The sequence below is a fragment of the Pseudonaja textilis genome, chromosome 3 (assembly GCF_049901715.1).
Source record: "Pseudonaja textilis isolate UNSWEBS1 chromosome 3, rPseTex1.2, whole genome shotgun sequence".
Lineage (NCBI taxonomy): Eukaryota > Metazoa > Chordata > Lepidosauria > Squamata > Elapidae > Pseudonaja > Pseudonaja textilis.
In genome coordinates this window covers 54,418,865-54,443,755 of record NC_141992.1, presented here as the reverse complement: position 1 = coordinate 54,443,755, position 24,891 = coordinate 54,418,865, and the positions used below count along the sequence as shown (strand labels likewise).

The following is a 24,891-nucleotide window of genomic DNA, read 5'->3' as shown; positions in this document are numbered from 1 at the left end:
CAACTGACAACCCATCAACAAGCAACAGATACGGTATCTGACAGGAAAGAATTCTGCAGTAGGACATTTCCTTGCAGCTGCCCGTGTGCAATTCTTTACAGGATTTTAATAGGGAGAGAGTATCTGTTAATTATACATGACTCCCATCTGAACCAGAGCATGAAGAGAGAACATTAAATACTGTTTCTAAGGAGTTTGTGAAAGCTGCAATGATGAAGAGGTTTGTTCAGTAATAGTTCCCACTCAGCTGCAAGAGATAAATCACTGGCTGGATAAGATGCCAATTCCTAGTGAACTAAAGTTTATGGCTGAAGCACTTTTTTTTTTAGCTCCAAACTGCAGCATAAGAATTTATCACTATGCATGCAAATAGTGTGTACGTGTATACTTAGATAATGCCCACAGTTTTGTGCTTTTACGTACATGCAAAGCGATGCCAATAGGCTTTTCTGTTGTCATTATCATTTTACCACCATGTGCATGTCCGCTTTTGGGATATTTCATCTTATTGTTTTAGTGAGGTTTCTATTTGTTTTCATGTTTCAATTTTAAATGAAAAATAGAAGAGGCACAGTAATAGTAATAATGGCATGTTTTGTGAAGATTCACATGTATATAAGTTCAGTGAGATGGTCTAGTGCTACTGGATGCATATGTAGAATTTTATTCCAAAGTTCCAATATTAATACTTAATTGTTTCTAATAATGTGTTTTTTTTAAAGAAAACATTGGGTCAAAAACTTTTGACTATAAAATATATAGTTGAATATATAGTTGTATATATTAGCAGGGGAATTACAATGCTAATGCTATTCTTGCTGTAGCAGTAGGTTGCCTGTAAAATCCCCAAGTATACAGCATTGCCAAAATACAGAGATTTATAGTTTCCCCCCATTGTATTATTTGATAGTTATCTAATATCATAGATTTACATGTGTAGGAATCAGCCGTACCTGCAATGTACAACCACTGGGCCAGCATCTGAAGGATTGCATGCTTTTACTCGTCTCAAGAATGCTAAAATTGGAGTAGGATATTCTGGCACACCATGGTCAGGCCACGCCATAAACTGAAACTGTCGCAGTTCCCGTTTTTCACTGGAGCCGTTCTGCAGATAAAGCCGAAATACTTTAGCTGGAATTAATGGGCAACAGATGAATTCCTTGATTTGGCACTCATGTACCATAGAGTACTAAGGTCTTTTCAACATGCCAGATGATTGCACATCTTCTCTTTTACTACATGCTTATTTTCTGTATCATTTAGTTCTATTTTTTTAAACAAATATTCTTGTATATCCTTGCTGTGATTTGTTGTTCAATGAATTTTCTAGTGCCTGTAATATGAATACTTATGCAATTCTGAAGACCATATATACAGACAGTAAAGGAAGATGGTCTTAACAGTGGTGTGCAGCAATTGTTACTAAGGCAAAAGGGCCTAAAACATTTTTGAAGTCAAGACCACAGACATAACATTCAGAAATAGCTCAAGCACATGACTTCCTAATTCACTGAAGCGTAAATAGGACAAAGTATAGCATTATCAGATTTATAAGATTGTTATTATAGCCAATCTCATTAAAAATAGTTTAAGACTTCCAGTAGAATTTGATTTCTTGGTCTATCTAGTAAGACTTACAATATCTGAGGAACTACTTTTAAATATTTCAAAACAATATTCCTCAGGCTATATACATATTTAATTACAGATAGTCCTCACTTATCGATGGATGTTAGTGACCATTTGCAGTTACTACTATGCTGAAGAAAGAAATTTATGACCAGTCTTTACACTTCTGGCTGTTGAAGCATACCCACAATCTCTTGACTGTGAGTCGGATGTTCAGCAACTGGCATATTTATCATTGTCATAGCAATCTGTGGTCACATGATCACCATTTGAGACCTTTAAGCCAGTTCCCAACATGCAAAGTCAATGGGGTAGCTGGCAGGAAGTAGCAGTCACATAGTATGCTTAACTGCAATGAGCAGCAGGAACTGACCTAACCAGTGGTGGGATTCAAATAATTTAACAACTGGTTCTCTGCCCTAGTGATTTCTTCCAACAACCAGTTCACCAAACTGCTCAGAAAGTTAACAACCGGTTCTCCCGAAGTGGTGCGAACTGGCTGCGAACTCCCACCACTGGACCTAAGCATGGTCATATGATGTTTCACTTTATGGCTGTATCATTTAGTGATGGAGTTGCTGGTCTCAATTTCAGTGAATGAAAGAGACCTGTACAATATATGTTAACATACTTGGCTTGCTTTTCAGACTTGAAATTCATGCCGCTGTAAAAGCCTTTACAGTCATATGATGCATGTATCTATAAAGACTCACAGTTTTTACAAGATATTGGGTTGTCCAGTTCCATTCTTTTTTCAAACTGATTCGACACAAAAATGATGAATATGTCTTTGGGAAGTAAGGAAGACTACACTGTCTATGGGGCTGGGATTTCTATTTATCAGCCTTTTTATTAATGAATTCTTACTATATGTCATGGGCCACTTTACTTATTTTATTTTACGATGCTATAATTGATTGTAGCATGTTATTTTAAATCTATACTGCACTTAGTTATAAATGTGTAATTCCTTCTCTTCTTTCTTAAAAATCCATCCATTATAACTCATTTCCCCCCTTTTTCCAGTACCTTGTACAGGGCAAATGTTCGGACTGTATAAGTTGCAAGTTCAACCGTATCCAGCAAAGTCACTTGGATTAACCCATAGGTCTCTGTACCACGTCCTGGCCAGTACTGATCACATTTCACCTGCAATAAAACTACCAAATTAATGGATAATCCCTGGAATGTAGCTATCATTGGGTTCCATAACATAGATACGTTTCTCCTGTTGTAATTCTCAAATGTTACCTGTATTTACTAGAATTTATTGATTGACAGAAGAAGACATATTTGGGAATAAAATACAGAAACACAAAACACCCAAATTGCATTTGGCCAAGACACACAGAGAAATTGAATACTTTCTGTCATATCTCACACTTCATTTTATAAGACCAATATGGCTAAATGGCCAGGCAGGGAGCAAAGAAAGATATTTGATGTTCAGAGGCAGGGCTAAGAAGCAAGGATGCTAATAGCTATAAAAGAAAGAAACAGAGAGAAATAGTCAATTCAAAAGCAATTTCTTTCCATATAATTTTCTGTCCTTTCCCTGCTCTTTGGAAAGATTGGTATCTGTAGACAAGCATACTCATTTATCCTCTTCTCAGGGTGAATATGGGAAGCCCGTATCCAACCTGTAATCCTCTCCTTGGGATTCTGCTCAGGTTCCTAGCATAAGGTAGCCAGCCTTTTTTCCCCTAGGTATCAGTTGTGAGAGGAAGGGCAGTGCTTTACATGGGCCAGACACTGCAGGTGTGTAAAAGTGACTCACAGCAAGAGAGCCTGACCGAGGAAAACTTAAGAAGGTGAGCAAGAACAACAAGCTCAGGAGTGGAATGGATTTGCTACCTTTCCTACAAGCCCAGTGTATGTCTGGTCTGTGTGTACACAGGGAGAAGTTCCTTCAAGGGATAACCGAAAAGGCTACTTTTGGCTGAGGTCATTAGTCTCCTTAGTTGGGAAGGGCCAAAAAATAGGAAACTAATCGGGCTATAGTGCCCATTTTACTCTGTTTTTCATTCATACCTCCACACCTCCAATTACTGATAGTCAAAGCTGGAACTATCAGCAAAGACTAAGCTGGAACTAGCAGCATGTTTTTTGCTTGTAACACAACTATGGATTTGCTTGTCTATATCTCTGTCTTTTCTAATGAGAAGAACTAGCAGCAGTAGGCTCTTGTATGCACAACCCATTCCAGGTCAGGTGGAAGTAGCAAAATATGGACTGTATTTCTCTGTGTTCAACTGTCATATTTCAAAACATTCATGCATGCTAAAATTTTCCCAAACATATCTTGCCCTGTGCTTTCTATTTTTCTAGATCTCTCTCTGTCTTGTCCATTTACACATTTTTAAGTCAAGAACACAGACATAACATTCAGAAATAGCTCAAGTACATGACATGAATCAATATTTGATTAAAATAGGATAAAATACTCTGATCAAGAAACAGTAAATATAATTATACAGGGCATGTGAAGAAAGTTAACAACACACTAATTGGGAATCAATGATGTTCTGCTTTTTAATAGTCAACATTTTTAAAGAGGGAGCCTTGTAATTTCATCCTGGATGAAAAATGAAAGGGCATCCTAGAACTTAGAACACCTTGTTTTCTGTGGTTATCTGGAATTCTATGTTCAGCCTGGACGGTGAAGAGCTTTTTACATATGTAAGGATATAACATGAAGCCCAAAGCAATCATTTGAGCAAGGGCCTTCTTTTCCACTCTTTCTCCAGGGAAATTGTATTACTGTGAATATACAAGCATAAAACAAACTTTGAAGTAATCTATCCCAGGGTTTAATAGAACGCCCTAGCTGGTAATTGAAAATTATTTATTCATGACCAGATAAGAGTCACTCACATTTTCTGCCAAATTTACCCATAATGTTTATGCCCCATTTTCAAGCTCTGTAAATTTTATGCTGAAGCTGATGCAGGATGGCACTAAACCAGATAAGAGAGCCTTTCTTCTGGCACTGCTCACTTCTCATTAATGTCAGGAACGCTCACAACCTGGAAATTCATTTACAGCTAGCAGCCCAGTGGTCCCTCAGTTGCTGGGAGAATAAGGAGGCTTCCATACAGAGTTTTAACAATGGGAGAAGAGCTAGTTTGATTCACAACTCTACCTAGATTCATTCTAAAGCTTGCAGTCTGCAAATCGGGAAAATCTAATTTATTTGGACTTTGTATTTATTAAATGATATCGAAACTGGAAGAGAGACAGCGATGAAAGATAGCCTGGATTAATTTTGCATTCAAAAAAGCCTTAGAGATGGCATATATGCTGATTTGGTTGCCAACTGCAAAGGCATTGGATGTAAAAAGGTATCTGCTCTTTGCAGCTCTTATGTAGTATACATGATAACTAAAAATGATGCCCCTATCCCATCATGCTAGGATTTTCAAGTCATGAATAGCAAGCAGCTCACAGATCTTTTTCCAGGACTGTTGCTATTTCACAAGGTGTGGAAAATATTTGAAGCTCAACAATTCAAGGAAAAAGCATTACCAGGACTGAGAATGGCTGCACCTGTTAGCATTTATCTGAAACAGCTTTCAAAACTCCTGGATTGGGAAGAAGCCCTCATGCTTGGAGAAAAGAAAAGGGTCAAGCTTGAATGAGCACTGAAAAGATGCTCAGAAGTTGTTTAAATGTGCATCCTCTCATTAGAAAGCTCCCAGGGGCAGGGATGAGGCTTTTAGTTCATGCTTTGCTTCTAGCTCTTCAGTGCCTCTTCGACTGATTCCATTCTAAGGCTATTATGATTCCTCAAAGACAGAGTCCCCTAGGTGGGAGTTTCTGTTCTATGGGAACCGTATTGTATCTGGAACTGCTGGCAAAGGCAAGCAGACCTCTAATGAGTACTGGTGTGAACTCCATTAAGTGCAGAGGAACATATGGGTAAGCACTCTCCCCCCACTATACTTGGCTGAGTGGGTGGGCAGGCTAACTTGGTGGAGTGTGTCACCTGAAGGGTGCTACTGCATCCTCCATCTCCGAGGAAGTAATTAGGAGAGCGAAGGGTAGGAAATGTGCTACCGGAAGATAATGTGCATTTCAACAGCAACAAGGCAGGAAGCAGAGACAGGTGCCCAAAGGGCCTTACAAAACATGTTATCTTGGAGAAACACACTCTATGGGGCATCTTCTGATAGCTGGGCAGCCCCCAAACAAACTGGCTGGACTTTGGATATTCACGTAGTCTGACACATGCCAAAGGAGGGGAGGGGACTATTTCTCTTTTAATTCATCTGCAAACATTCTAAACACTCTTCTAAACTAACAAAGCCTAATTAATAAAGTGCAAGCAAATAATATGGCTACTGCTTAAATGCAATTAGCAGCAGCAATGGAAATGCTTAAATTACTGGAGCTTGTGGGGCATTTACTTCACACTCAAACTCTTTAAGACACAAAGCTATCAGCATTTTGATATGTTTAAAGCACAATCAGATGTCACATTAAGAAATGGGGCCTTATTTTTTTATGTTTTAATATTTCTTGCCATTGTTTTGCTAGAATAGGCTTATTACAATGCTTTCTCTCTTCCCACCCCTTTCATCTTCACCATACACACGGTTGTGTTCTGGATGACTGCATATCATTCTGCTTGCCCCACCTTAAAACAGCAAAGGGTACCACTGCAGAACATGCATAAAAGATGAGTAGAAAAACAACAGCATATATAGACTATCTTTAGTTGAATAAAGCTTTAAAAATAGGAGTATTTAGCTTGGAACAAAAGATTACTGAAAAGGGAGAGATTTATGAGATTGTGAGTGAGAGACCAGGACCGATTAGAAAAAAAAATTCACTGAAAGCTTGACGTTACCTATTAAAGATGATAGTTATGCATTTATATACTAAAGTCAATTTAAAACATTTTTTCAAAAATGTATAGCTAACTTATTACAACACCCGCATTAGAATTTTATGATGCAACATGTACAAATTCTTTTTAAAATTAGGGTATATTAACACACAAAGGAACTGACCAATAAATGGGCACTAGTCATGACACCCCAAAATATATTCTCTTGAGCAGTGTTTGCTGTTCATCAGGACAAACACTTTTTCAGCCTGAGATAGAAATACAGGCTCTTCCCAATGTACTCTTTGCAGTTCCGTAGTATTTTTGTGACACGAAGTGGCATTCTCCTTTTAGCATTAATTCAGCAAAGCTTAGGATATATGGTTGCATGCATTGCTCTCCTTCCACATATATTCCCCGCCTTTATTTAGCTGTTCCCTGAATATTCCCTATCTCTATTGCCTTACTCAAATGTATTTGACTAAAGAAATGAGTGCACCACAGTCCTGTGGTTGGCATGGAAACATAATGTATTCTGTGCTCATTACAAGAGATACTATCTTCTGAAGAACTCTCTGCCCAGGATCTCCAATTGAGCTCCATGTTTTGCAAGGATATTCTGAAACATAGGCGTCTTCCATTCAAAGGCCTTAAGGCAAATAAATCCTTTTTACACATTCAAACTGTGCACGGAAGTCAGAATTTAATATGGCTATAATTTTTGGGTGCCAGGCACAGTGGAAGACATCTGCAGAATGGCTTATACATGGAGATTGCTTCTCTCTACCACACATTTCCAAATATAGATTATATATAACTGATACACACAACCCTGCTCTAATGATTTGCTTCCCAGTGTATGGAGTCAATTATGCCCAAAGTGTGGAATTTACTACTCTAGATATATTTCCTTCCTCTCCTTTGAATGCTTTTGAATTTCATAACGAGTGAGATGAACTCAGACCATTAATTCTCCCAATTATTCATGTTGTGATTCTATCACTTATATGGTATTCCATAAATAAGAATCTTACCCTGGCCGTTCAGATTAGGAATTAGACATAGCATAGATGACAAATTAATCTCATAAAACTACTTATAAATCATTCACTCAAGAACTAGATGGAAATTCCATGATGGACATGTTGGTACCATACATTATTCCCACCCACCCCCCATTTTTCCTGCAATGTTGTACAGTTGTGGTTTTACCAAAGATTTGCCATTAGAGTCCTAATATAATAAAGCTGCTAGTATTCATGATAGCACTGCATACCCAGTAGCAACTCAGACTACAACTCCCTGAAGCTCTTATGGTCAGTGGGAGAGACTAAGTTTGTTCATACCCGAGACTTTTCCTCCAGTCGTGTCATCATGACGATTGTTGCTGTACGTTGCTCCCATACCATTCTCCAGAAGTCACTGAGTGTCTCAGGCAGTGGCCCCTGTGTAGCAATGTAAGCGTTCTGTTTGCGGTAGCCATCAATGTAGTTGGCATTGATATAGTCACTTCCAGGGACCCCTGCATGACAAAAAAAGGGAATGAGTCTACGGGCATGTGAGAAAGGAAATTGACAGCCAGAATCCTGACCCATTCAGAGAAAAGAGAAAAGATTATAAGGATGCTGGTGTTAACATTTGATTTTAATTTTATTTGTGGTGTTTGGATTGATTTTAATGTATATTATCTTACAGGACTCCTATAGGAGTGCAGCAGTGTATAAATGCAGTAAATAAGGAAGCAAGTAGCTCTTGACAGAATGCAAATTGACATTATATAAGAAGGAAATAGTGTGGAATAGGACACATATCCTCACTCATTCCGGAGGCACTCATGGCCAAAGAAAGATTTATACCATTATTTTTGTGCCTTGTTAATGTAACAGCATAAAATCAAAAATTAGTTATTAGTTATTATTAGTTATTAGTTAGGACAACTGTGCAACCTAAGTCTCTTAAACAACAATATTTCTAGAAATCCATCTGGAAGAAATGAATAAATAGCTCTTTCAAATAAGGGCAGAGTTGGTTTTTGAGCACATTTTCCATGAAGATCACAATTTTGCAATAAAATAACGCAAGTGTTAGAGAATGTATGAGAAAAGCACTCTTTCTATAGTATATATGCACTTTTTTCAGCCTCATGTAAGTTTTTCAGGTATAAGTATGACGTTGAGTATTGTGAAATGTGATTAGTAATTATCAAAAAGTATGGATTATGGAGTCCTAGCGCCCATTCATTCAGCTGCATCAGCTGATCAATCTAGATTCTTGACAGTGTTGCAGCCTTATTGCTATCTTATATTTTGTAATCAAAGTTGGGCAGATTATAATTGATTCCACACTACCCTGCAGAAACTTCAAAACCTCTTGTCTGATGCTGCAGTTTATTAATGAAAGTAGCTGTTAATAATCTTACCATCAATGGAGGTCAAGATGACTCGAGAGTGATCATAGGCAATCACATTTGCATAGCGATTCTTTGGTTTGTTCACTTCCAAGTTGGAGTTCTCCCAGGTGAACTGTTGCCCAGGATCAATGGACTACAAGATAAATGATGAAAAAAATAAAAATAGAAGACTAAGTGTCTTTTCTCCTCTCTCTCTCTCTCTCTCTCTCTCACACACACACACACACACACATATTCCCACTCATATATGCAGCATATTTATTCCTTTTCCAACTCTTATACGTTTTCTCAATGTTGAAACAGTATAGAATAATACACTGAGTAAACATAAGTTTCATATGTGTTATGTGATTGATGATTAGAGAATTTATTTGCTCGGTGGGACATTCAATCTTATTACAACTTTCATTTATGTTAGAGAAAATAAACAACAGTAATTTTAAGAAAAGGCCCTTTGCCAGTTAAATACAACAATTAGTGTTTCTATCACATGATAGAATTCTCTTACATCTAAACCCTGAACACAGATGTGGTATGAATTGCTGGCTATTGTCTCATATCAGTAAATTTTCATATGGAATATAGCTGAAAATATAGTACAATTAGCACTTTTTGATGCCTAAAGGCTAATTTTCCAAATATTTTTTTAAAAAAGAGAATTAAGAGTCGAAGCGTGTATGCACACAGGACACACACACATATAGATATACATAGATAAGAATATATCAGGAATGAAATGAGGATGTGATGATTGAATTTAGGAATACAGATCAGTGAACACAAAAATGGATTGTTTGTGTATATGTATTTATGCATACATGGAAAATGAACTGCTAGCTTGCAACCTCTCTTATAGCTTTACCTAACTTGGTATGGCAAACATTCAATATTCATCCTGGAATAAGCATCTTGGAATCTACTATTCAGTGGATAAATCATCTCTCCCAACTGCTATTCTTTCCCCACAAATCATTTCTTGCAAAACTTGCCAGCAAAGAAACAGCAATCCAGGTCCTTAAATCAAATATTTGCTGTTCAACATTTATACCAGAACCAAATCTCTTATTTGCTTATCTCAGCTATTATAAAAGAGAAGTATCAGTCATTTTTCCAATAAGCCAGAAGATTATATGCCAGGAAACTAAACAGCAAAGAAATGACAACAGAAACACTAAGGTAGATCCCCAAGTAACAAAATCAACTACCATAGTATACATTTAGGTTATTTCCAATATATTGAGGGAGGTCCATGGGGTTGTAAACAATTCCCCAGCATCATCTGTAGTCTTCTAACACTGCATGGCCAAATTTGAAGGCAAAGTGTCTACTTTGTGGCAGTGCAATTCTTTGGGTTCCCTTGTGTAAAGTAAGAAGGAAGTTTCTGTGAGATTTCTGCTCTCATTTCCATTTTACAAAGCCTAAGCCTCTGGCCAATTTTGAAGTTCTTAAAGATAGAAATAGGGATAAATCTCTTCTTCTTTAAGGGCCTGATGTTTCCTTAACATACACACATGAAAGCTTATAAGTTCCTCCAAAATGGCACCGCCAAGCTTTATTAACAAACAGTACACGTATCGGTATCAACAGAAAGAATGATGGCCAAGTTCAAGATATTAAAGATGCCCTTCCAGAAAAATTGAACATCTCCACATCAATTGTAAAGGATTTCCATTTCAAGGAACAGCAATTGGATATATAAAAAGGATTTTCACAACTTCAGTAGGAAGGACAGGACATAATAACGTGGCTAATAAACGGTTTGGGAAATGCAAGAAGAAAATAAACTATTATCAATATAATAAGCAGGCAGTGCAAAGTGACAGATAAATTTTTATAGCTGTCTGTAGTCGTATTAAGCACATCTCTCAACTGACAGAGGCAGGTCCAGGGGTGGTTCTAGATAAAACTTTTATAGAAAAAGCTATATTTCATCCATAGAATTTTATGAAGGCTCAACCAGGTCATCCTTCTATATTCAGCCAATATTTCCCCGTTGTCTCTTTCTAACTCTTCGAATCCTCAAAGGGGGTGTGGGGGGGAAGAAGACTAGAGTAACAACGCATTTTTTTTCAGCCAACATGATGAGAAAATAAACAGCCATGATATGGTTAGATGAACAGTGGCAAAAATGGAATTATTGGAGAAACCTCTCCTACCCTAATATAGTGAAATTGTGAATCTGACCATGAAAAATCATATAATTTTTTATATTACTCACATATCTATCATGCTATTCCTTTTTATGGTAATCAACATGATGTAAAGTACAGACCTCTTGAATGCACATATTCTTTGCCCATGTCACTTTCAGCTTATAAGAAAATGGCAGCGTTTCCTCATAAAAGGAAGTTCCCAATTTGTAATAAATCTCTGACAGAAAGCTTTTGCTCTTGGACAGGTATCTCACACCTCCAAATTAACACAAAAAAATGGAGGCCATTGAAATCTGACATAAAGAATGATGGACAGTTTAAAATAAACTTAATGAACACAATTATATCTCAAACTACATTTCAGTAGTTGGGATATACTATATAATATGTTCAAATTCAGAACTTTGTTACTTCATCTTGTTTCCTAAATGTCAAAAAACTTCTGCAGACACTTAAGAAAAGTAACTCCGTCTCATACAAATTCTTACATTCAAAATACCTAGTATAACTGAATTTCATTATTTTCAAGTATGTAAGAAGTGATAACGTCCCTCAGAGCCATTTCACAGGCTTTTTTCAAACCCAGAAAGGTTAGAATACAAGTACAAAACTCACCTCCGTATCAAGTCACACTAAAATTGCTGCAATGTGTTGGAAAGAAAGGGAAAGGTGGCACAAATCAACCATCCATTCCCAATTCCCATCAATGCCATTACACCAATTGTCTTGCTGTGGACAAAGTCCTTGACTATGCTGTCATTAACAAGTCCATAAGAATGCAAACAGGTGAGAAAGGCAGGAGAGAGATTCCACCTGGCTTCGAAGAGGTGCTAATTAAATTCGCCTGCAAATGAGTGACTCATTTAGTAGTGAAATGATTTAAACTCTGATGAATTAATGTGCACCTGCTTTCCCTTTAACACAAACAAATGAGTAAATAACCCAGAGAAGGAAGGCTGCTTAGAATGCACCTGAAGACCATTATGTGCTTCTTTTACAGATGGGTCAAACCAAGTAACTCCCCACTCACCAAGCTACCTTTTGTTTGGTGGGATATTGAATTTTTTTTTTTTTTTGGAAAACTTGAACACATAATTCCTTAAGCTCTCATTCCAAGACATGGTTTTAACGAGTCCAACATGTCTCTTCACGACAGCAGCTCTGTCAACCCAACCACTAACCATGAAACCGCTCAAACAAGGAGTCAATCATAGGACATTATTCCTACAATCCACAATAAAAAAAACGTCTACTGAAGCAGTCCTGTTTTTGGCAATTTTTATATAATTGAATAAATGTACACACACTGGGGGAATGAATCCAGACACCTGCATGCAAAATGCAACTGAAGATTTCACAACCCCAAATGCTCCTTATCATAAAAGCTTGTTGCTACTGGTGTATTTTCCCATCAGCTTTCGCAAATGAGATCTGCCTGTCTGCTGTGGACTTAGATGAATGTCCTGTATGCAAAGCAGAAAGAAGAGGGGTGGAATAATAGACTTGTACTCTGGTAATACAGCACTGCTTTCCGATGTGCTGAATTCTTAAAGTGACAAGCAGCATCTGAGGGAGCTCTCAGAAATGCCAGAGACCTTGTTCTGCTGTCAAATGGGGTCTGAGGAAACTGGAAGGGGAAGTTGGGAGGCTGCTTAACAGAAGGTAGAGAGCTGTAGTGAGGCACAGGCCACATTTCTCTTTCTTGTCCATACTTGTCACCACAAAACTATCTATTTTCACCTTGCCTGAGCGCTGAAGGGCTCCTAATGCTGTGGCAGATGGTTGCAAGGGAAGGGTTAGAACGTAATACAGGGCAGACTCACAGGAGCATTTGATAGCGTTATATGACCATTCAAGGGGTAATTATAAACATATTGTCTCAGCAGGTGGTTGGGAAGTGGAACATGTAGGGCTTTCTATTGCATTCAGTGTTATCTCGGAAAGAATGAAGCATGCATACTGGGAGTTACAATTAGAGCTTCCACTCTAATGGTATAGAACAAGGGAAGAGGTTGCTCAGAAATATCCCAAGTTATTCTCCCTCCTGTTCCACGGTGGCAGGAAATTAGAAATAGCAACAGAAGCAGTGATTTTCAAGAATTCATTCAGTGCAAGCAGTGCTCTTTGATGGACAAAAGACTGTTGGGATTTGGTTGAAAAATTCTTACAACAATGTATGCACATTCCATTACATAGGAATATATAATACTACAGAGATTGCCCGAGTCTGTGTATATTTATAAGAAGATTGTACCTGCATTTAATGAATATGATTTGGTGTCTTGGAGTAAGAGCCATATAAAGAAAACATTTAAATCTAAGCCCAGAGCACTTCCTCTATTTCCATAGGGAGGAAGTGCAGCTTTTTGAAATTTTGATATCATATTGTAGTCTTCTCACAAAAGGGCTACTGTTATGGGCACTATGAAAACACCCAATTGCTAAACTGGGAAGGATGCTCTCCGCCACAGCCTCTATTTATTCTTCCTACACCCTGGATCCATTTCCTTCTCTAAACCAGCCGTAACTGCCCACCATTCTCATTTTCTAAGATTTTCTACCGTATGTGGAACACAAAGGTGTGCTTTTATATGTATTTAGTTAATTTATACCCTACATGCTCTGACAAGTGCTCCAGGTGGCTAACAAAAAAAATAAAACTGAAAGACAATATAAAGGTTTAAAACTTTTAAATCCATACTAGCATAAAAGCGAAAATCATCGAACAGTTGAAAGCCTAGCCACAAAGATCATCTTCACAGATTTCCTACATAACTAAGGGAGAGGCAATCTAACTCCAGGGCCTGCATTTGGTAGCTTTGGATCAAAACAGAGTGTCTTTTCTCTCCTTCAAGAAAAAAGAGTTTATGATAATCAGGGCATGCTTCGAAAGGCTTCTTAAGCAAATGGCTGATCTTTTCTATTTTTTTTTTTCAGTCTTGTTCCACATTTACTGACATATAGTTGCCTATACAGTAGACATTTCTTTTTCTGCAACTCATACTATTCAATGTCTGCATTCTGTACTTTTCTATTGCATAGCTGACCTATTCCTTGTGGTATCTTACTTTCTAGCAAGTCACTTTCTTAGTATACACTCTGTTCAGTCTTTCAATGACATTTGTAAATGGTTTCAATACAATTTACCATCGGCTTTTAACTCACTTGCCTCTACTGGATCTCTTCCATTATTTATTCCGTTATTCATTCTTCAACCCTGACTGTTCTTTAGAAGGCCAGATCCTGAAGATGAAACTCAAATACCATACTTTGGCCATTTAATGAGAAGGAAGGGCTCACTGGAGAAGAGACTAACGGTGGGAATGATTGAGAGCAAAAGAAGAAGGGGACAGCAGAGAATGAGGTGTCTGGATGGAGTCACTGAAGCAGTCGGTGTGAGCTTAAATGGACTCCAGGGGATGGTAGAGGACAGGAAGGCCTGGAGGAATGTTGTCCATGGGGTTGCAATGGGTTGGACATGACTTCACGACTAACAACAAAAAATCTATACATTTTCTTGTTTATTTTTCTGATTTTTAAAAAAAGTTCTTTTGTTAAAAATTTCTTTTTGCTGACATTCTTGATTGAAGTGTTTCTCCTTATCCTTTCTTTGATTTTGATCCCAAAAATCTGCTTTTAGTCGTTGAAACATCTTTTTTGCTGCTTAAAACTCTCATTTTTAAATTTCTGTTTGGCTATCATGACTTTGTGCTGAAAGATTTATCTTAAATCTTAAATCTATCCACTAAGATTTATCTTAAATTTGTAAATTAATCCTCTGCTTCATTTCTCCATAGTAAAGACACTCCACATTTTCTTCCCAAAGCACTCAAGGATTAAATGTATAGAATCTTTCCTTATAAGGATAACATGTATTTTCCAGGTGAAAGTTTGTGGACTAACAATTGTAGAAATTTAACTTGTATATTAATTCTTAATGATGGAATTTTATTTATTGTTTAAGATGTTTTTACTTATATGAATTACCCAGAGTTTGTATAAATCAAGTAGAATACATGTAAGATTTAAAAGGTTTAAAGTTTTCGCCTGTCCAGTCACGATGCTCATCTCTGATTCTTAGCTGAGGGAGCCTGCATTGCCTGAGAGATGTTTTTGCCATCTGTTTCTGTGGGCCAGCACAAAAATACAGAATGCTGTAATCTTTCTCACCAAAGCGGGACCTATTTATCTACTTGCATTTGCATGCTTTCAAATGGCTAGATTGGCAGGAACTGGGGTGAGAAACCCGTCACATGCAGCTTGGGTCTTTCCAGCTGACAATCTCAGCATCTTTAACTGCTGAACTAATGTTAGGTAAATGCAAGTATATCAGTAGTTCATGTTTTTATCCCCACAATCAGCCCCGGGGAATTATTCTGGCTGATTATGCTGCATTTTGCTATAGGAAACAGAATCCTGAAGCAAAAGTATATTTACCAAATAAGTAAATAAACAAATAAATAACCACAATACAACTCTAAGGCAAAGAAACTGCATTTGTTTTCCTACCTGTTCCCATTTAAATTGCTGTGCATTCATGTAGTTAGTTAGAAGATGGCCACTGTATGCAGACAAATGTCATATATTTCACTGAATAATCACCTCTCTACTTTCTACAGCCTCCCTGGCTTTCCATATTTTACTTAATTCTTATGGGAAGGTATCATGAGGGAACTCTACATGGGCTTTTTCAGTAGTGAATCCTATTGTTACTGCTAATATAGAAACCTGTCCTTAGAAATTGTTGGAGATGTCAGATACAGAGTCTATTTCTTTACCCATAAATTGGTTAGACATTTTTAAAGGTCATTTATTTTCAGTTTAATAAATATAGCCAATATTTGCTTGAGCTCGAATTAGATAGACTGAGCTGAAAAGCTGCAGATCACAAATATATGAAATGCTAATTTTGAGAGATACTCAGGGGTGGGATTCTACAGGTTCGCACCTATTCTCTAGAATTCTAAGAAGTTTGGAGAACCGGTTGTTAGAAGAAATTACTGGCCTAATCCTGTAAGGAAGGCAGGAAGGAAACATTCTGGTGTTGCTTACAGAAACTGCCTCTCCGTTAACCCTTATTACATTCTTGGCAGGACTAGACTTCTTGGCAGGACTAGACTTCCTGTCTCTGGAACTTCTCTGAGGTTTTTTTTCCTCCTTTGCTGGTACTTCACTTGTGTCGATGACCATTCAAAGTTACAATGGCACTGAAAAAAGTGACTTCTGACCATTTTTCACACTTACGACTGTTGCAGCATTCCCACAGTCATGAGAGGCCAGGCAAGGAGATGCGTACCTCAATGTGAGTGATGTTGAGTTGGCCACGCCCACTCAGTCACATGACCACCAAGCCATGCCCACCAACTAAGAGCCTACAGAGTTTGATGCAAGCACAGGAAGACATTTATCTTGCAATGGAATTTCCTCCAACACAGCAATTTTATAAATTAATCATTTTCCCAGTAAATGCTTAATCATAGACAAACTAGCTAGCAAACAAGATTCATGGAAATTCCTGTGCTCATAATATTATTATTTTGGACTCCATCACAGCAATCACTGCAGTGACTACTGCCAAGTTTCACCTTCGAAATATAGTTATTCAGAACTTCAGGAGATACAGAAAATGCAATGTGACAATGATCAGATTAGTATGTGTACTGGTTTCAGATAACAAAATCAGAAAACTGCTATATATAGTTTTTATATTACGGAATTTTATAGAGTTTATTAGAATGACAGATGCTTTGATAATTGTTGTGATTTGTTATAACCATCTGGAATCCTGGTATAAATTGTAGCAAAGGGGGAAAAGTCGTATTCAAAAGGGTTCAAATATGAAAGAGTTAAAAAGAGATCTAAATATGATGTGTCAATCTAAGCTGTGGGCTGAGACAAAGCCTAGGGAAATGAAAACTAAGCAGCCAATCATGACAGGAAGATTTCTCTGTCAGGTGAACTACTGAAAAGAGGAAACGAGGCAGCTCAATTTTGTCTTTCTCATTGCTTTTTCTCTCACAGGAGGAACAGAAGCAGGCATTTCCAGGATTTCTCTGACTGAAGTAATACTTTGCAATGTTACCTGGGATTCATTTATGCTTTCAGAAACTAAGAGAGTGAATCAGGTTCTTTGTACTGTTATGTGTAATTTGGACGTTTGTCCCATTTGCTTCCTTCAGACAGCAAGGAAGACATGAGTGACTGGATGGTTAAATGCTACTTTGAGAGAAGCAATAATGTTGCTCACCTTAAAAAAGGCAGCGATGTGCCCTGTCTAAACAAAGCCATTGGTTGAACCATTCTTATTTGAAAACTCTTGCCTTGTGTTTAATTTCTCCTTTCGGAGAAAGCTTATTAAGTATGAAGTAACTCAACTGCTGTCAATCCTAGAGGTTTAGGGTTGGTATGGAATGGAAATGACATTGGTCACTCTGTTGGATGATCTATGCCAAGATATGGCATAGGAGGACGATATGTACCTGTCGTGGGTCCTGTTTAGAATTTTTAATACCACAAACCAGAGTATCTTTCTGGACCATAGCAACTGAAGTTGGAAGCACTGATTTCCAGTTGTTCTGTTCCTATCTCAGTGGTTGGTTCAAGCCAGAAATGGTGACATCATTCAAATTGTTTGGTATCACAAGCTTTGATTCTCTCCCTTCATCTCTTTAACATTTATGTATTGCTGCTGAAAAAGGTCATCTGTCAGACTGGTATGCACTATCAGCAATTACAGAATAAAAATGACAACAGATGTAGGCAAGATCTATTACCAAAGTAACAAGGTGAATAAAATATGGCTTAAGATATACAGAATATACAAAAAAAAAACCCAAAAAAACAACAGACTATAAGATGGGGAGGAGTTGTAAAACAGTTAGATTTGTAAGATGGATACTAGTCCCAGACCAGAAAGCAAATCCACTGGAAGACTAAACCATCTTTATTAAGATTGCTTATAGTAACAGAGCTTTGAATTTAATCCACATTTTTTGCCTCATTGCTTAGGTAAAGGATCTTACTTATATCTGTCAAGGTCACCCCTTTTTAATTCTGTATAGCAATACTCTTGATGATTATCAGCTTTACACTGCCACCCTAGGCTGAATCAGAGATATTGTGGAAATGTTCTCATATCTAAGCACCGTGATTTTCCGGATGGGTAAAAGCTCAAACTAGATCCTGGCAAGATAAAATTGATGCTTCTCCAGAACTTTCCTTGTCCCAGCTGTATTCTAGATGAGATTACCCATTCCCTAAAGGAGATAGTTTGTAATCTAAGATTCCACAGGAATCTTCTCCAATACCAAAGCCCAGAAGCATCAATATACTTTCTGTCCTGCTTTTTCAAAATAAAACTTTTGCTTCTATTGAATGCACCAGGAAAAACAATGTTTGTGTCATTCTGATCCTTGACACATTTCAGCACTGGAATAGCTTTTCCAAGGCCTTCGTTGCTATTCAACCACGTGCTAGTATGTGGTATATTTCTTGACTGATGATTCCTTTGCTATTAATATAGTAGTCAATCATAAAAGGCAAAAACAATCTACTAGGTCGATATCATTGTCAGTTCTAAGGCTGGTTGCTGTACCTGTGTGGTCATTAATTTGGTCTGCATACTTAAGTTACATGTTTTCAATGTGCTCCTTGAATTTCATTACTAGAGCTTACAAATTATTTCAATTTTCAGCCATCAGGGTGGTGTCATCAGCATAATACAGGACATTGATTTTTCTTTCCCTAGTTTTAAAACCACTCAACTTCTAAGCTACCCTCACTATACATTTTGCAAAGAAGCTGAATAAATAAGGAATGAGCATATTGTTTTGCTCACTCAGCTGCCAATCTGAAGTTAGAATATTTTGTCATGTTCCTTCCATACCAAAGTTTCCTATGTATAGGCTTTCTGTCCATACTGTTGTTTCCTAACCTGTTTATAGAAAATTGAGATGTTCCAGAATTGCCATTTTAAATATTCTTCTGGCCTTTTAAACAGCCAGCTTGGATATATGGCATATACTTTTTCATGTTGGGCTCTAATCTGCATTGGATGAGATTAAACATTATTTTTCTAACATGTGGAATTAAGGATATTGCACAAATAGTTGGCAGATTGATTTCTGTGGGCTACAGTTTGGTTCTTTGGGTTTGCTGATAAAACATAATTAGGACTTTCACTGATTCTTTTGTTACTTGCCATAATTCTGTAGCTATTCCATCAATTCCTGTAGATTTCCAACATGGTAACAGCTGAAATGCTGATTTAACTTAATTTTTCAGAACTGACCTTCTTGTAAGTACAGAGCATCTTTTAGTATAACATGGATGCTGATATCTATATTGTACAGAATTTCAGTATGTTCCTTCCATCTTTGTTCAGTCACCTTTAATTCAAGTATTATCTGTCTGTTAATGTCCTTTAGCATATCAATTCAAGGTTGCAACTTCCTTCTGAGTTCAGAGACTTTTTGGAAAATGTTCCTTGTTTTTCCATCTTTTATGTCTTTACAGGTGTTGTTATAATACTGCTTCTTGTCTCTTCTAAAGGCTCCCTGAAATTCCTTCCTGAGAGCTTTGTCTTTCTTGGCTTTGGCTTCTCTTTTCTTTGTGACAATTTCCATCATTTCTTGTAACATCCATTTTGCTTTCTTCTCTTTCTTGATCTTAGGCAGTTTCTTTTCAGATTCATCCTTCATAATTTCTTTCAGTTTGTTTTACAGTTCCTCTGATTTCCAACCAAAGAGATTCAGGACTTCAATTCCTGATTTTTAGTACTATAGGTACCTGTTCTTTCATTACTACACTGATTTGCTAATAGATTCCCAGCTACACTGATTTGCTAATAGATTCCAATTGAATTAGCTGTTTTTCACCTTTCAGACTTTACATATGTTTGCTACTGATGGCCTCCTCCAAATGAAATCTGCCTAGTCACTGCATGCCTGTGGGAATGTATTCCTACAACATTTCAGAAGGACAAAAACCTGAAGATAGCTCTTCTCTGTGGAGGCCCTCATGCATTGGAATCCAACGACCTCAAAGTTTACCTGGAACACCACTTTGGCAAGATGTTGAAAACTCTTTTATGGGCATTTAGAGTTTAGTAAAGTAGTATACTATATGGGCGATCGTTTTTTTAACTTTCAATTTGGCTTTTGTTTTTGTATAATTGTGCTAGTTTTATTCTTCTATTTTATATAAGCCACCAGGAGTCACGACTGAGCAAAGAGTAAATCAGTAGATGTTAGAAGACTTGAGAGTAGAGTAATTCGTAGTCAAACAGTAGAATTTCGTAAACTGTGAATAGGGACATGATTATGTTATTACACAGTCAACTACAGCACAGACAGTTATCCTTTTTTAGGATAAAGGATAGCCAGTTTTGTCTGGAGAGCCGGTTTGTTCTAGTGATTAAGGGACCAAACTGAAAAGCAAGAGACCATGAGTTCAAGCCCTACCCTAGCCATGAAAGTCAGGAAGGTGATCTTGGGCTGGTCACTCTCTCTCAGCCCTATCTACCTTACAGAGTTGTTGTGAGGAAAATAGGAGGAGGAAGGAGTGTTGGATATGGTTGCTGCCTTGAGTGATTTGTAAAAATAATAAAGGTGTGATATAAATAAATAAAAAATAAAAAACCCCACTGAACTGTCCACTCTCTTGCTACCTCCACCTCCCTTCTTCTCACCTCATATTCCTGGGAGAATTTCAGTCCATCGTTGGCTTTCAGTCTGTCAATATTGTCAGCAAGGTCTGTTACTGGAATGGGAGGATGGTCACGCATGCCTGTCAGATCAAACAAAACAGAGGGGAACATACTATCAGGAAAAATAATTCTTTAGCTAAAAGGAGAGGTCTTCTTTCATATGTGCGTAGTGGAGCTGATGGCAATGAATAGCAGTAGCACAGAGAACGGAACATGAAAAAGTCAATGTGGCATGCGATGCCAGTAAAAAGGCAGAAAGTATCTGTTCATGCTTACTTGAGACAACAATCAACCACGTGGTTTCCAAATATAACAACATCCTACAAAAGGTGAAAAGGCTTGAAGAGATGCCCTATAGGCTGAAATAAGGTTGCAGAGATAGCAATAAAGTTCCTGAAGAATGGGAATGTTTCTTCATTTCATGTCAGCAATATGCAGTACCGTGCAGAAACAGAAATTGTGAACAGATGCTTGAGGAACAGTTTGGGTTTCTCTCAACAGCTTATTTATCATAAACTGACTGGGGCAGGCAAGTCGTAATTATTAGAAGCTGTACGTCCACTGAAGAAACAGGAATAAATCTTATCATTTAGAAAGATTGTGTATTAACTTTCTTGATTATGCATAATTCAACTTACATAATTAAATAAAACCCTAATTTAATCATTTGAAGAGAGATAGTATCCTATCCATTTAATATGAAAGTACCTCAGTAGGACAGTTTGCACCGTTTGAAGCAAGTTTGTCATTTGTTGAATGACATTGTTGAGGTAATGAGGTCACCCTGCAAATAATCTAAATGGACATAAATGATAAAAATTGATACAAAGGATATCATGTGTCATTTGCATACTGACAAATTATGCAAACAGCCTAGATGATAAAAGATGTAAAATCTAGGTAGAATCAACATAAATTTAACTGCTTCACTAGACTACTTTGGGTGCAATGCATTTGTCATTTTTTTACACCGGGGGTGAGGGTAAGAAAATTCCTGGATAGAAATTTGGTCCACTGTACCTGAAATGTACAAAATAGGAGCCTGTTAAACAGTGGTCTCACTATAATACTAGGCTTTGTTTCCACCTCCGATATCTAATTTTGCCTTTGTTCTTTGGTAATTCTTCAAGCATCAACATTCATTTTCTCTTCCTCCTTAGAACATGAACACCAAATTCTACAACCCTGTGGGCCCAATCAATTCACAAATGTTTCTTTGCCTGAAAAACATCATAATATCACTAAAATAATGCTTGATTTATTTGAAGCTCTGTAAGATGGAAGGAAAGAAAGAAAAAGAGAGCAAGGAAACTTGGACTGAAAAGGATTCAACAAGATACAGGTGGTCCTCAACTTACAACAGTTAATTTAGTGACTGTTCAAAGTTACAATGGCACTGAAAAGAGTGACTTGCGACCATTTTTCACACTTGCGATCGTTGCAGCATTCCCAAGGTCATATGATTTTACACTCGGATACTTGATAACTGACTCATATGTATGATGGTTGCAGTGTTCAGAAGTCATGTGACCCCTTTGGCAACCTTCTGACAAGCAAAGTCAATGGAGAAACCAGATTCCCATAACAATCATGTTGCTAATTTAATGACTGCAGTGATTCACTTAACAATGGGGCAATGAAAGTCATAAAATGGGGCAAAACTCACTTAGTAACATAAATGTTGGACTCAATTGTGGTTGTAAGTTGAGGACTACCTGCATTTCCAAGAGAATAAAAGTTGAAGTGCAATTCAGGGGATGATTAAGTATAAGCCTACTGGACCAATTTTGGGTGGTGAGCATTTCCACAAAATATTACAAATTAACTCCTCATAGTCTTATCCTAGGGCTACAATTTCATGCCTCAGCCCAGCTGGGAACTTCAAGATTTAGGACTGGAACCTTTGAGAAGATTGGGAACCTTTAAACTCCTTTTTCTTTCTTCCTGTGCAAGCTGGAGCATCTTACGTGAGAAGCACCAAAAGCTTGTGTTGATGAAACATCCTGGCTTATTGGAAAGTGGTCATGATATTACTAAATCTGTGGTGAGTGAGGTCAACCTTCATGATATTGAACAAAAGGAGATGGAAAAGAAGGAGTTGAGTGGAGTGAGTAAAAGAGCAAAGCAGGTGGAAAGAAAACTAACTTGATATATTCGGGCAACTGGGGCCACTGGCACCTGTAAGAACAGAAATCCCATTACTGTTGCTGAAGGCAAAGTTAAGGAGTAAGAGAAGGTCAAAAGGTAACACAAAAGTCCTCATCACCATCTTCAAAACCAAGTTTGAGGATAACAATTTTAGCTCCACACAGGTTACACATATGGAAGTATAGTAGGTGCAGTATTGAAACAGTATCAGTTACAACAAGGATTATTTTACAGGTAAATTTATCACCGATGTTATCTTGCCTCAAGTACCAATAGTTAGGATTTTCTCAAATCTAATGACAAATAAGACCTTGCATTCTTTGTTACAGGAATCTTATGACCAAAGTGCAGTCAGAATTTATTCAATCATGTAACAGCAATATGCTACCAAACCTGCCTCAGCTGAAAAAGAATATGAATGTGTTCTGTCTCGCCTTTCCTCTTTCCGAAAAGATGAAAGAGTACACACACACACACACACACACACACACACACACACACACACACACACACGCAAACACAGGCAGGCAAGCTGGCTCAGAGTTCACAGAGTTAATTTTTTGGAACTGATAATACTCTTGGCATTCTACCACGTCCTGCCTGCCAAGTCCGAACTGATAGCAAATAGAATTTTACTCACAGAAAATCACAAGGCAGTCCACAAAGAAATTCTGAAGTAAGGTTAAACTTTGTCCCGTACAAAGTTTCAGGCGAAAACACACCCACTTTTATCCCCTGTGGGGTGTGGCTCAATGACTCAGCTCACTCTCTGACCCTCCCACGCTTCCTACGTTGCTGCTCACGTTTCTCCCTATGACACTGCTTAGGATCGAGCCAACACTCTTTACTCCCTGTCAGGGGCTGCTCCGATATGCCTTCTTCCTGATTAATCTCAGGCTGTTCCTCTCGTTTGTCTGATGGAACCTGAGGCATTACCAGGGAGGAAGGTCCTGGGGAGAAAGGCATTGCCAGAGAGGAAGGTCCTGGGGAGGAAGGCATTCCCAGTTCCTCCTCCTCATCTTCCAGGTCCTCTTCCTCTGACAGCATAGGCTCAGGAATCGGGGCCACATCATGAATGTAAAGACGCTGACAACTCATGTAAGAACTGTTTGTGAAATAGAGATTATTAAGGTAGAAAGCTTTATACTGAAGTAGAGCAGTTTCATTAATTATGTACTAAGCAGGACCTTTCATACTTCAAGAGTTGCTGTTGTGGTTAGCTGGTAGCAGGTGCAGATGGCAGAGGAGAGCGAGGACTCTGATGAGGGGCCAGGACCATCAGGGAGTGGACTGCTGCCTTCAGAGATTGTGGAGGCTGGCAGCAGTGATGAGGAGGTTCTCGAGGAGCCTGTGCCAAGTACACGTGCACGAAGGACTGCTCAGAGGAAAGAACAATTACAGCAGCACAGGCGACTCGGGAGTAAGGCTGCAAGGTAATGGCCCCTCCCTCAAGAGGATAAAAGCCAGGTTTGGAAAAGATAGCAAAGAAGCTCTTAAGCTCAACTGGTGGACATCTTAGTTTGTGTTTGGAGAATCTTGTAAATTAGTTCTTATCTCTGGATTTTTGGCAGCCTTGACAAACAACTTGGCAAGGCTCTTTCTTGTCGAGCTGATTAGTGGAAAGCAGCCTTCAGAATAGAATTAGTTATTAAACCTTAAAAGGTGGGAGCTGCTGTCTTTGTTTGTGTTTGCTCTTTGGGAACCCGGTTGGGTCAGAACAGTTGCTACAAAAGATAACAATTACCAGACTGCTGATGGTTTAGTCGTGGCTGTCTGGTTCCAGAGATTATCTATTCAACTCAGCCTAAAGTGAGATTAGATGGAGGCAACTGATAGTTCAGACTGTAACAAAAGTATCAGTCTTGAAAATCAATTGATAAAATAAAATGGTGCAAAGAATGGGAGCAAGGGCTCACAAGTTCTGGTCCAGACTGAACATAAAAATTAATCTACCTTCCTCAAGCTGTATCTTTTAATACAGACATAGGCATTTTATGGTCTCCGGGACACATTT

The 24,891-nt window shown here is 38.0% G+C and overlaps 1 protein-coding gene across 8 annotated transcripts in view; it reads right to left on the bottom strand.

Annotated features, from left to right (window-relative positions):
- The window catches only part of PTPRF (protein tyrosine phosphatase receptor type F), a 542,470-nt gene that overhangs the window by 12,347 nt on the left and 505,232 nt on the right, over nt 1-24,891 (bottom strand). For 7 of the 8 annotated variants that reach the window (XM_087929754.1, XM_026706994.2, XM_087929753.1 and 4 more), the window contains 5 exons: nt 20,712-20,809; nt 8,880-9,003; nt 7,807-7,982; nt 2,662-2,781; nt 954-1,108 (listed from right to left, as the gene is read on the bottom strand). In XM_087929754.1, the coding sequence (XP_087785880.1) occupies nt 954-1,108; nt 2,662-2,781; nt 7,807-7,982; nt 8,880-9,003; nt 20,712-20,809 (673 nt within the window). Of the gene's footprint in view, nt 1-953; nt 1,109-2,661; nt 2,782-7,806; nt 7,983-8,879; nt 9,004-20,711; nt 20,810-22,874; nt 22,908-24,891 lie in introns of all 8 variants that reach the window. The other variant, XM_087929758.1, reaches the window with a different exon arrangement.